Here is a 12,198-nt window from a genome sequence, read left to right on the forward strand (position 1 = left end):
TGCAATATGAACCAATTAACCTCATTGTTATGATGGACACTTTTTATAAACCATTTTTACACTGATATGTATACGTATCTAAATTCATTTACTTATAAATGAGAATTTGATGGAAATTTCACTTTTGTTACAAAATCCAACTATACTGGTTAATCTAAAAAAACTGAATGATAAAGGTGATTACATATTATTATTTATTGGCTAAAATTTACTTCTTACTGGTACTATCATAAAATAAAGGCTAACCTAAAAAAAAATGTTTCATTCAGATTCAAGCTTGAAGAATAAACAAAAGAACCAAAGTAGCTCTTGGCAAAAGAAGTAGTATACGTATTAATTTTAGTGCTACTAACCAAATGAAAGAACACCTTGGGGAAAGACAGACCTACTAAAACTTCAATGCTCAAAGAGAAAACATCATAATGCCCATCAAAGCAAAGGTGGAATATACAACTCTACTATCCAAGTACCCATTTAAAAACTAAAAGATGCTACTTTACTTACAGGATACCTCAACACATGAACAGGGTTTATGTGTTATGACTATGAAAAATTCAACAAAATGCATAACCACTATCAAAGAAGAAAGTAACTGAACATAAAACTAGGTTAGCATCAGAAGTGTATCTACAGATACTAGTGAAAATGGCTCGAATTAAAAATAACTTAGGTTAAAATCCTTTTCTGGAAAATGTACTCGGCATTACCTGTATTAATTATATGCAGATGAATTCATTTGTCCATTTGATTCAGAGTACAAAGTCAGGTCTCAAAACACCTAAGTACATATGGCTTATATGAAGATAATTCAAGAGATTCATGGGCAAGTAGCATTTTGCTAGATGAACTTTTACAAAAAGACAGAACTGCCTCTGTGCACAATACAGAACACAAAATATTCTCTTCAAACTTTATGGCAACAAAGACCAAACTTTTTGTATAAAAGCAAGAATTTACACAAGTTTACAATAGCATTATGGCTGGTGGCTGGCCAAAGTTTCCCCATCAGCATAAAGTTGTTCAATATGATAAACTGACCACCAACAAAGAATCCAATTCAGTTCAAATGAGGGTTAAAATGTGGGCATCCCATAAAATACAGGAAATACGAAGAAATCAATTTCTCCTGCCTGTTCTCCAACCACTTTAAAGTTGACGAATAACAATAAAATGCTATTGTAATATCTGCATTATGGTTGAATATGGGTGTAAATCACAGCAGAAACACCATTGCCACCTAATATTTCACATCACCTATAAATGTGGTAAAAACCAACTGTACAATACAGTAAACCTTCAAAATATATGTAAAAAAAATAAGGACAAAGTATCAAGGATAATAGCTGACTGACATGAAAAACACAAATCATTACCATATATATTCACAAAAATAAAAAATAAAAATTTTCAATTACAGGAAATATTTACACACTAAAATAGGCATGTATATAGTCAGCTGCAAAATATCAAGAGAATAAGTACATCTGGTATTGATGAATGGACTTCCTCTTACATAAACGTGCACCGTTCTGGCAAATAAAGCACACGAGCATGCTTGAAATGCAAATGTCCAGCACAAATGATTATAAATTTAATTTAATCATCAGTTAAATTACCCTAAGCCATCAGAGTAAATGCATAAGAAAATAAATGTAAATATCTCATAACATTACAAAGTTAAACAAATCATATGTACTGGACACTAGCTATACATTTTATCATGCCATGTTTAGGAAAAACTATGGCAAGCTTATAGTAGCAGGACACAGGGGTGGGGGATACTCACGCATGCTTCGGCTATCGCTCTCTCCGTCATTTGTGGCTATGGAGGCTGTAAAGAGAGACACACAATCAACACAGCAAACTCAGCTAAGGCCACACCATGCAAACTGAGCAAGTACAGTACTTCCAAAGGACACAGCATCATACAAATATAAAAAACTCACCTGAACTCTCGTTAAAGCACTCGTGACTAATAATTGCTGGTTTACTCTGTCCAACACAATTATCAGATATATCTGCCTATCAACAGTTCACTGTGAAGATAATTTATATGCATATGATGCAATCCTTTGGTTTAAAAGAGGGTAAATGGTTACCATACCTTAGCACATATATGGAATAAAATAAATTTGTTTTAATTAACATATCAGTGTTCATTATGCCATTAGTATATAGGTTTTTTAAAACAAATTTCTTATAAATGACAATGTTAGTCACAGTGCCTGGCATCTGACAATCCAACATTACCCCCCTCAGGCAAATGCCTTGATTCAGGATGCAACACACAGTGCATTTATATTCTTTTTGGAAAAAGAAAATAGGACATTTAGGACACAGTATTATGGGCTAGGAGGGAATACTATAGAATATACATTAAAACTTGTGAACTGACTTATGACCAAGGTTGTGTGCAGGACACAGAACAAGCTGTAATTTATGCTATATATTGTAAATAAGCATAATTCATGTTACGTCAAAAGTAAATGCAGCTAATGGAGCTAGGTCATCTGTTTTGCTACATCAATATCCTAGACATCAAATTAAAACTAATAATATAAAACATCTAAAAAGCTATTGAAAAAAAAACACTATTTGAAAAATATTCATCATCAACTGTAAGAAGTCACTTTCACAGAAAGAATCTCTTACTTTACCAAAGTAATGTTCTCATATATCTACAAACAACGTTCTCTAGACAAGAACACCAATTCAGTACTAAAGATATAAGACACTGAAAAAGCATCTTGATATTAAGGCCTGCAAGAGTTATATCAGTATCAGACATAAGAATTTAACGAACAAAAAAATAACTTGCAACAGATCAAATCCATTAACATGAGAATTAGTATTTAAAATATAAAATAATATATAGTATATCTGGCAAATACCACAATATCACTTATCATACCCGGATTATTAATAATGAATGTACGTACTGTGCAATATTAACAAGCTCCTTTGAAAAAAAAAAATTTGAATAGACAAGAAACTGTCCTTTCAGCGAGCCTACCAAGTCAAAAGAACAAACATTCAAATAAAATTTGAAAAAATTTGAGTAATCTCCATCATCGTGTTTGTTCTTGCAGCAAAATCGAAAATTCTACAAAGACACAGGTAACGGTTTCCTGTAAGAATACTAGTTACCAGCAAGATTACCAGTAAGCATGGTATGAAGATTCAAGGGGCCTAGATAATGGTTTGAAATTTTTTACCAATCTTCAGAACACTTTGCAGGGGGGGAGAATGGTCTGCAACTATGGCTATTCAGTACATCAGTGCATTCCTGGTGCCCAGATTGAAAAATGTGGATGCTCACCTTCATCATTAGGTGTTGATCACACACTACCAGAAGTTCTCTCTTTCCATCCAAAGAACTATAAAAACTCAATCTGCCTTAGTTCAACACTTTGTTAAGGAGAGCACACCATAACCTGAGACCAAGCTCAAGTTCATTACAAGACTACTTCAATCACTGTCAACTTAAAAGAAACAATGATTTGCTCAACACTACTGAGAGTGGAATACAATCCTGACATCAAGAAAAACAAAACCAAAGTTTCCAGAAACAATTCTGGTTCATCTTTGCTAAAGCAATTTGATCATTCTATTACCAATTTATTATAGAAAATTGTTAATCAATTCTTCACATAAATCTCAGTTACTTTAATTAGGACTTTGCTGGTTAACATTTTCAATTATAATGACACTATTCATAAAATGTTACTTTTCTATATGAAAATGATATAAAGAGTCCTAAGTAACTTCCATCATGGTGTGGCAAGTTCTACAGTCAGTCTTCTAATTAGAATAGTCTTTCTCTAATAATAAATTACGGTTGTTGTCCCCTAAACTCAGGGCAGTATGCCCCTTTTCATGGTAACAAAATTGAGAGGGATTTATATAGTGTGAAGATATAATAGTCCTTGTACCAAGCTTATGCTTAATCAAAACAGCTACACACCAGACTGAGCACATTTGCCTATTTACAAGTTGTGTAAAGCAATTGGCAGAATATGAATGGGTGAATTTACTTAAATCCATAGAGAAATATATCAATGGAATACAAATATTGAGAAAAGTCACACAATTGAAAATGTGACAACCTCTTTCAAATGCAGTATGCAACTAGTGAATAGATTCATTCATCAAGCATAATTGACTAATAACACTTAAGCTGTATGGCACTCACTCTGTTGCAGATTACATTACATTTCTATGATAATATGAATAAATTGAAAAATCTACATTCTCAATGGAATGTTGAATCCTTCTTTTTGTACCATACAAAAGTATGCAAAAATAAGAATCTCTGCCCAACTGCCTTAGAAAAAAGAATAGCAGCAGTTTGTAAGCAACAAATTCGGAGGATCAAAAAACCATGGGGAGGGCACTGATGAAGCTATATGGATTAAACAGTAATTAAAATATAAATGTGAAAGTTCTGCCCACTTCTGTGCATGAAAGTAAAACCTGCTGTCAGAGCATTGCACTATAAAAAAAGTCAAAGTTAACTACATATGTAAAATTATCTTGAATAACATGGCTATGCAACAAATTCATTTACCCATATCAAAATTTTTAGGGGACACAGTATTTATAAGAATATGACATGGAAATTATTTCAAATAAATAGGTTTGCATAGCTTTATTCCCAACACAACTTTAAGACTTCATAATCTATCATTCATAAAATCTTTTATTCAGCAATTTATCAAGCTGATAATTTGAAATAAATACTCCAATTTTTTAGTCGCTGTAATAAGAGAGGAAAGCAACTATGCTCTTACAAAAAACTGTCAATGACAAAAATATGAAAGAGAGGAAAATTGTTTCCCATTTTCTTCCGCATATTACTTGACCACGAGTCTACAAACTTTATAATTTTGTACATTGCTAGGCAACACATACATTAAATATTAACCTTAATTTCAGCATGAAAAAGACACCATTTGGTTATCAGGATTTCACACACACACACCTCAAAGGTGCAACTAAATAATATTAAAAAGGTTAAATCCTATTAGTAATAGGAAACGCTCATTACCAACATAATACCTAGACAGGAAAATTACACTGCGGCCTAGATTGAAATATATTAATGCCCTCTAACATTCAACAGAAATTCATAACGAAAAACAATTTTAACAATAGCCTATGTGTTTATCTGAGTGACTGTTATTAGTTAGTACAAATCCTTCAAAAATATAGTATCAGAATAGCCATAACCCTCAAGACTAAAAAAATCAATAAAAAAAATTGCAAAACACTTTTTGCAATAAAACATAGAATTAATACTATACTTTTCAAAGCAAAATCCTACCCCAAAAGAGCTGTCTTTAAAAATAAGAATAATTCACCAATGAAGGACTTTCCTAACCTATATCACTTTCTTGGGATAATATACATTTATAAATATCACTTTAATGCACATACATCCACCCAGTCCTGCATAAGCTTTTATTCAGTCTATATTAGGAAGGCAAACCTTTAAAACTAAGAAAATAGGTAAGATGTTACCAACTGCAATGCTATCTGGGAACCCATGACATCAATGTATCACAAACAGTTATCTGCTTGTTTTGAATAAGGGAAGTTTAGTAAAACAGGGATAGGGAAGTTTCATGAATTGAGTTTGGAAGATTTTAATTTCACAGGTGCTTACTAATAAATAAAGCTGTCATCAAGTCTAAGAACCAAGAGACAGTTAAGATACAAGGACCTTGTCAGTTGTAAGTGAAAAAACTACATAGAAATAGAGAAAAAATTTACTGTTTAGTGAGTGACCCTGAATAGTAAACAGAATTCAAAAGGCTAAGGGTTCGGAAAAAAACTCCTTAATGTAAATAAGACCTAAAAAATAAGAAAGCTGGCACAACCTAGTTTCATTGGTGGAAAACGATGATCGTCAACTACATATCCCTTCTAACAGTTTACCATGTTTCCATTAACAGTTCTTGGAAAATTGGTCTTAATTAATGCTGATCAAGCGTCTGGATTCCACTGGCCTTGCCCATGTTGGTTTTAGAGAAGTGCTACCCAGTTCTTCATTGTCACATCTATGGGTAAAAATTCTCTACCCTCAAGAGTTCAGAGGACTACAACCACAAGGTGGGTCAGCATTCTTCTGCCAAACATATCTCTTTATCCACTTCAATTATGCAGGATGACTATTATTTCAAAACATATCAATAAGAATATGTCACTATGCTAGACCCATGTTCATTTGAATGATTTATTTTCAGAGAACTGACCCTGTTCTGATTTAATGGCCAAAGACTGATGCAAAATTTTGATGTTGAAAGACTTTCCTGAAATAGAGGTGGCTCAGGGCTGGTGTCAATTTACACCTTTCAGTTCTGCTTCTGCAGGAACATGGCAAAATCTGAAAGAAGTTTATTCCCTTGTCTTGTCAAATGGATATGTGCAACTAGGGAAGTTGTCAGAGAAGGAACGAGACAGGATTTATCCATATTAATACTAAAACCTAACACCTGGAAGAGACTGAGCAGCTGTCTTTACAATCTAGCTGTTCTGATGTCTCTTGAACTAAACATGGAGGTAGACCAAACAACAGAGGAACAAAGTGTCTTAAATTGTGAGCTGTTTGAAAGAGATTATCATATTTTGTTTATTTCTATCATATGGTTGACAAAGCGGGTGTTTATATTGTTTGCTTGTTTGTATGGTGATTGTACGTTGCATGGAACTAGTTGTTATTCATCAACGGGACCAACGGCATTACATGACTTCCGAACCACGTTTAGAGTGAACTTCTATCACCAGAAATACAATCTCTAACCACAAAGTGGAATGCCTGAGAATCGAACTCGCGGCCACCGTGGTGGCAGGCAACGACCATACCAATCACGCCACAGAGGTGCTGGTGTGTTTATAATATTTATAATATAGTACCATGATTCTGTTGACCTTCATTCTGTGCACACAAGTGGGCGTTACCAATTCACAAGAGAAAATTACTACAATGTAGTATCTCTTGGGTTTGAAGAGTGCTCTAAACTAATTACGTATATGTCAGTTCTGTTTTGTAATCAGATTCATTATTCCATAAAATCTGCCATTTATTGAAGATAGATCTTGAGAGTTGTTAAATTTCCTTTCACAGGAGTTATAAACTGCCTAAGCTTAATGCCCATGTGGTTTGAGATCCATCAGATTTCAATAATTATATCAGTTTCTTATATGTGGAATGAATACTATGTTGTTGTACAATAGAGCAAAGTTTTCAAGCACTATGTGGCACTTTTATAGTCACTGAAAATTACACATTTCTACGGGGTATATTTCTAATAATACCAAATTTTAATAATACATAATAATCACAGAATTTATTACACAGCTCTTCTGTGAAAACAAAAGTACTGTTTGGTAAAGAAAATTATTTGTTTATTTGGTAGATTATCTGAGAACCATGAATTGGTTAACACATCCATACAGACTTGAAGACGATATGTTCACAAGTTTCAGTAATCTAGTGCCTAGAAGTAAACACCCTTGAGATCCAAGAAGTAAAAAAGGCCCCCCTGTCTAATGGACCACAAGACCAAAATTCAACATTAATTCCCAACCTGAGGTGATCTTGGACAGAAAATAATGTCTACATTCTCTTAGGTCTTTGAGTATTATATGTTAACTGTATAATAATTCAAAGACTTCATGCTAAAACAGGCACGTCTAACTTAAGCATTACTTGGCTATCTTCTTCACCACTAGCTTTGCAGTAATGTATTTTTTTTTTTTTTTTAATTTGAGGATATCTTCCTCTATAACTCAAAACAGGACAGGCTGGCTGGACCAGTAAGGAGTCATGTACATGCCCCACTCTGTTACACAGGTCTCTGGCTGTAATTTGCAGCTTTTCTGAGGTAAGGAACAGATGAGAAAAGTCAAAATCACACCACAAAATGACCTGGTCATAACCATTCAAACAGCTAGAAATTTTTAACTATGTTTGGATAGATGAATTACACATGGATTGGGAAGGTTTCTTTTGAGAAAATTTGAAATTGTGCATTTTTCTTAGTATTGTACAATTGCCAAGCCTCCAAAAGAGGTTAGGATAAGTTGGGAGCTAAATTTTTTTGAAAAAGGAAGGCAGGAGGGAGTCAGCATATGAATATTCAATCTATATGTACTGCATAATAGCAGAAAAGGAGCAATTGTTGCTATTCTTAAAGTCACCCTGGGATTGCTACAGAAGTGATAAAGCTCTTGATCAGTTCATTCCTATGGAGACCCCAAAAATGGGGTTAAAAATGAATTGTGAGAACTTCTTCAGATTATTGCTGGCCTGTACCAGCAGAAAATGAACAACTCAAAAAGAGTGAACTATTTGAATTCTGAAATGGCCAGAATGAATAAACCAAAGACTGGAAGAAGCACCATAAAGAATTAAATGTTAGCACAAGCACAACACAGGTAAGGGAAAATAAATGAGAAGTCAGACACACGAGGACCAAAATACAAGAAAAAAAAAAAAACACATGGATAAATTAACCCTATGATATTTTGGGGCCCATGGAAATCAAACCTAGGGTCTTATAGCATTGTAGCTGGTCCCATTTTGCCTTTCTCCATTCAGAACCCATGTCCAACTGACACTGGCAAAAACGAATGCTTATAGTATCACCAATTAGATTTGAGTAGGAAAATAATTTATGAAGCCCTTTAATTTAATACCTTCCAGGAAATATTGTGAAGCGCATTATCTATAAGCTCTACATTTTATTCAGCAGCACTAGCCTTGTCAGAAAAAGGAACACACATGGTAGATGAAAATGACAATACGTATCTATATAATAAAGCAAAGACAATTCAATTGCTTACCTTCAAAGTCCTCATCGACTTTGGGAAATGATGTAAAGAGAGCAAACATTATTCTTCACAAACACAGATAATGTTAACAAAAGGTAATCTTATTCTTTTCTCAGTAAATTCCGTGTAAAGGGAAAATTCATGAATCATTAGAGCAATAATTCTGAAACCAAGTTTACAAGAGTATCCACATCCTTATTACAGTTTAATTTCCAATAGATTAAATAAAAAAAAGTTTCCCCTTTTGTAAACATTTGAAGCCTACACATACAACAACACAAGCAATCTGATCAGAGTTTAAAAACAGAACACTGGAAATTATAGTGTTTAGATTTTGTTGCCATGAAAACCTTGCACCGTATGTGAGTAGTACTGCATATTTCTAACTCAAAATACTGCATCACGAAAAATTAACTCCTCCTTCTGATCAGACCTACATACTTGATGTTATACATACTCTCCAATAACTCACATGTAACATTCATGATTTACACATTAATAGTTTACTAAGCCGTAGAGCTGACAAATAAATGAACTAAAAACTGTTGTCAATTAGCAATTATGGTTTCCTAAAATAGTAGCTCTGATACTACCTTACAAAGTTTCTCCTCAAACACCATCCCCCTCATTTAATCTGCAGATTACTCAATTCCTTTCCAGTAACTGACCAATGAAAAAAAAGCCACTTTGAAAAGAATCCAGTGGGAAATTCTACAATAATTTGTATGCAAATAGTATTACAACAAAATTAATATCCCTATGCTGAAAAATTGTTCATAATTTGTTATACTACTTGAAATCTGGTACTCTTTCTCTTAATATTAACATGCTGATATGGTACTGGAATTTCTTTAATTGCTTTATAATAAGGACGTTAATATAGCTGTACTATATTAATTATATTTATGTAGTAGTACCTATATACTACAAACACTGCCTGCATAGTTAATCTGATACATCTCATACTTCCCGCTAGAAAAGGAAAGATGACCTAATGAACTCATTCTCATTTTATGTGTTGTGTGGCAATTTCTAAATTTCCTTAACATTTTTTTCAAAGTCAGTACAATATTAAATACTGTATAAGAATCATTTAGTGATGAAATCCCAATTGACAATACAAAGTAATATATAAGAATACTAAGTAATAAAAACAGTATTCCTCTTGTTATGTACTGGCTAGAATGATTAAATCTTTTGAATACTACCTCTAAATCAGTGGCTGGAATGCTTGCTGGTAAATTTGCAAGTTACAAGATTTTAAATCTCAAGTAAAGATATAATGGATAGTCTATCATCCTCAAAGGGGATCCTACAAAATGCAAATTCTCTTAAGTATGATATAAGTCGAGAGATTAAAATTCTAAGAACCTCAGCACTGAACACTGAAGTCTTGCTAGGTAATGGTAGCACTGAGGTACTTTCTGCCATTCAGTAAGTAACATAGTGAAAAGATGACATTGGAATGGTAGGGCAGCACGACAGAGAGTATAAGGAAAATAAAGATCAAGTACATAGCTCTAAAGGTGGAACTTGGAGAAAATTTCAGTGTTTCACTAAGTAATAGTTGGAAGGGCTGCATATTAAAACTGAAGAACAGAAGCAGGAATGGCAGTAAAGTAAAAAAACAAAATGTGGATGCAACCACCTTTTTGTAATGCCTACAGTGCACCAAGTGGGTGCATTGGTAGCACAATCCCCTACAGTGGATATCTCTTTGTAAAAATGAAAGTATTGGCCCTCCCTATGAATTAACTCCAAGTTGTGTTGCATGTAGAGCTTAATTAAATTTCAGTGAATGTCTTGATGTGTCTATAGATCTAATAGTGACCTAGGTGTTCATCAGATAAACACTTGTTTTCTCTGTTTAAAATGATCATATCACCCCTTAGGTGTTTTTTAATGCTTTGTTTTATAATATGAGTCACACAAGGAAGTTCTGATTATACAAAGACAAAGGATTTCATAGAGTAGCAACATGCTACAGTACAAACACAATCCATGAATAATATTAGAACTCTCATTTTAAACCGGAGATGCTTCTTCATACGTGATATCCAACGTCAACAATCAACTAAGGCTTAAAATTTGCTGAGAATTCCTGCTAAGATTTGATGGAACACCATACATAAGTAAATTCTGAGTGTGTACTACTGTATTTATGGTTTTATATTTAGTATATGAAATAGGTTTTCAATCCAGCCGAGTGGTTTAATGAAATAAGGATAGTTTCATAATGAGATTTTTCCCTTGAATACATGATGCCTAACCTAACCTAACTTATTGTAAAAATATTAAAACAGTATTCAATCTTATTTTCTTTGAATTTCAATCTATGCAAATTTCTTTACAAATGTATCATCTGCTGCAAAGAAAATCTTATCACATATTAATTGCAGTTAAAAACGATGCAGGCAGTCTGCATACCTTCATAAATAAATTGTTTAAAATTTGGAATTTACAATAATGGTAAATGTTAAACATTTTTTTTTTTTTTTATTCTAAGGAGACCTATCCAGAATAAATACTAGGCGTGGCTTTTCTATTGTATAAATTTTGCTCCCCATTCAGTAACAGGCAAATATGAGAAATATGCATAATGTTAAATATTATATTCAACTTTACCATCCTTGTATGACTGAAGAGTCATGAAAAGTACAAGACACTAAATGAATACGAGATATAACCTAATACAAGAATGTTATCATAACAGGCAACAAGGGAACAAAGCACTCATTCAAAAGAGAAGCTGAACACTGTCACTTTACTTCACAAGACTATTCTCCCTCAAGATCCAATTTTACAAAGAACAAAACATATTAAGCAACAACACCCATGTTACATATTACGTATTCACAACTCTTCAAACAAAGCACAAAGTGATACAGTGGATCACATTAACAACTGTGCATTCATACGGTGGATAGAACTAAGGAATAACTATATGTGCTCAAGGAAAATCCTTTCATTTGTTCTAATATTTTAGGGTCTTATCATTAAATAATTATTCAAAAGGTAATCTACAGCTTTTAATTCCTATTTAGTAAAGAAATCAGAAATTAGTCGCTGTAAAATCTTAATTTATATGACAGGTTATGGCAAAACCAGGGTATTACTATTGTCCATAACTATTATCTGTGATTCACTAAAAGTAGCACCAGGAACTAAAAAATTTAAAACCAAGCAAGACAAAAAATAAAACCTTCTACTCACGTTCATTATCCGAACCATCTTCTGATTTATCATCCTTGCTTTTATTGAGGAACGGGAACTTTCTACTAAAGGATAAGGTTTTCTTCTTCCTTTCAAGAGTAGATTGCTGGAATAACCAAAGTGTCCTTTTCAAAAACCAAATTAAGATAT

General features: G+C 33.2%; 1 protein-coding gene across 16 annotated transcripts in view; it reads right to left on the reverse strand.

The window, feature by feature from the left end:
• The window catches only part of LOC135198512 (discs large homolog 1-like protein), a 754,910-nt gene that overhangs the window by 17,185 nt on the left and 725,527 nt on the right, over positions 1 to 12,198 (reverse strand). For 12 of the 16 annotated variants that reach the window (XM_064226154.1, XM_064226164.1, XM_064226161.1 and 9 more), the window contains 3 exons: positions 12,049 to 12,154; positions 8,848 to 8,865; positions 1,787 to 1,831 (listed from right to left, as the gene is read on the reverse strand). In XM_064226154.1, coding sequence (XP_064082224.1) covers positions 1,787 to 1,831; positions 8,848 to 8,865; positions 12,049 to 12,154 — 169 coding nt within the window. The remainder of the gene's footprint in view (positions 1 to 1,786; positions 1,832 to 8,847; positions 8,866 to 12,048; positions 12,155 to 12,198) is intronic. The other 4 variants (XM_064226156.1, XM_064226159.1, XM_064226160.1 and 1 more) reach the window with 3 other exon arrangements.

This window comes from Macrobrachium nipponense, chromosome 22 (assembly GCF_015104395.2).
Source record: "Macrobrachium nipponense isolate FS-2020 chromosome 22, ASM1510439v2, whole genome shotgun sequence".
Lineage (NCBI taxonomy): Eukaryota > Metazoa > Arthropoda > Malacostraca > Decapoda > Palaemonidae > Macrobrachium > Macrobrachium nipponense.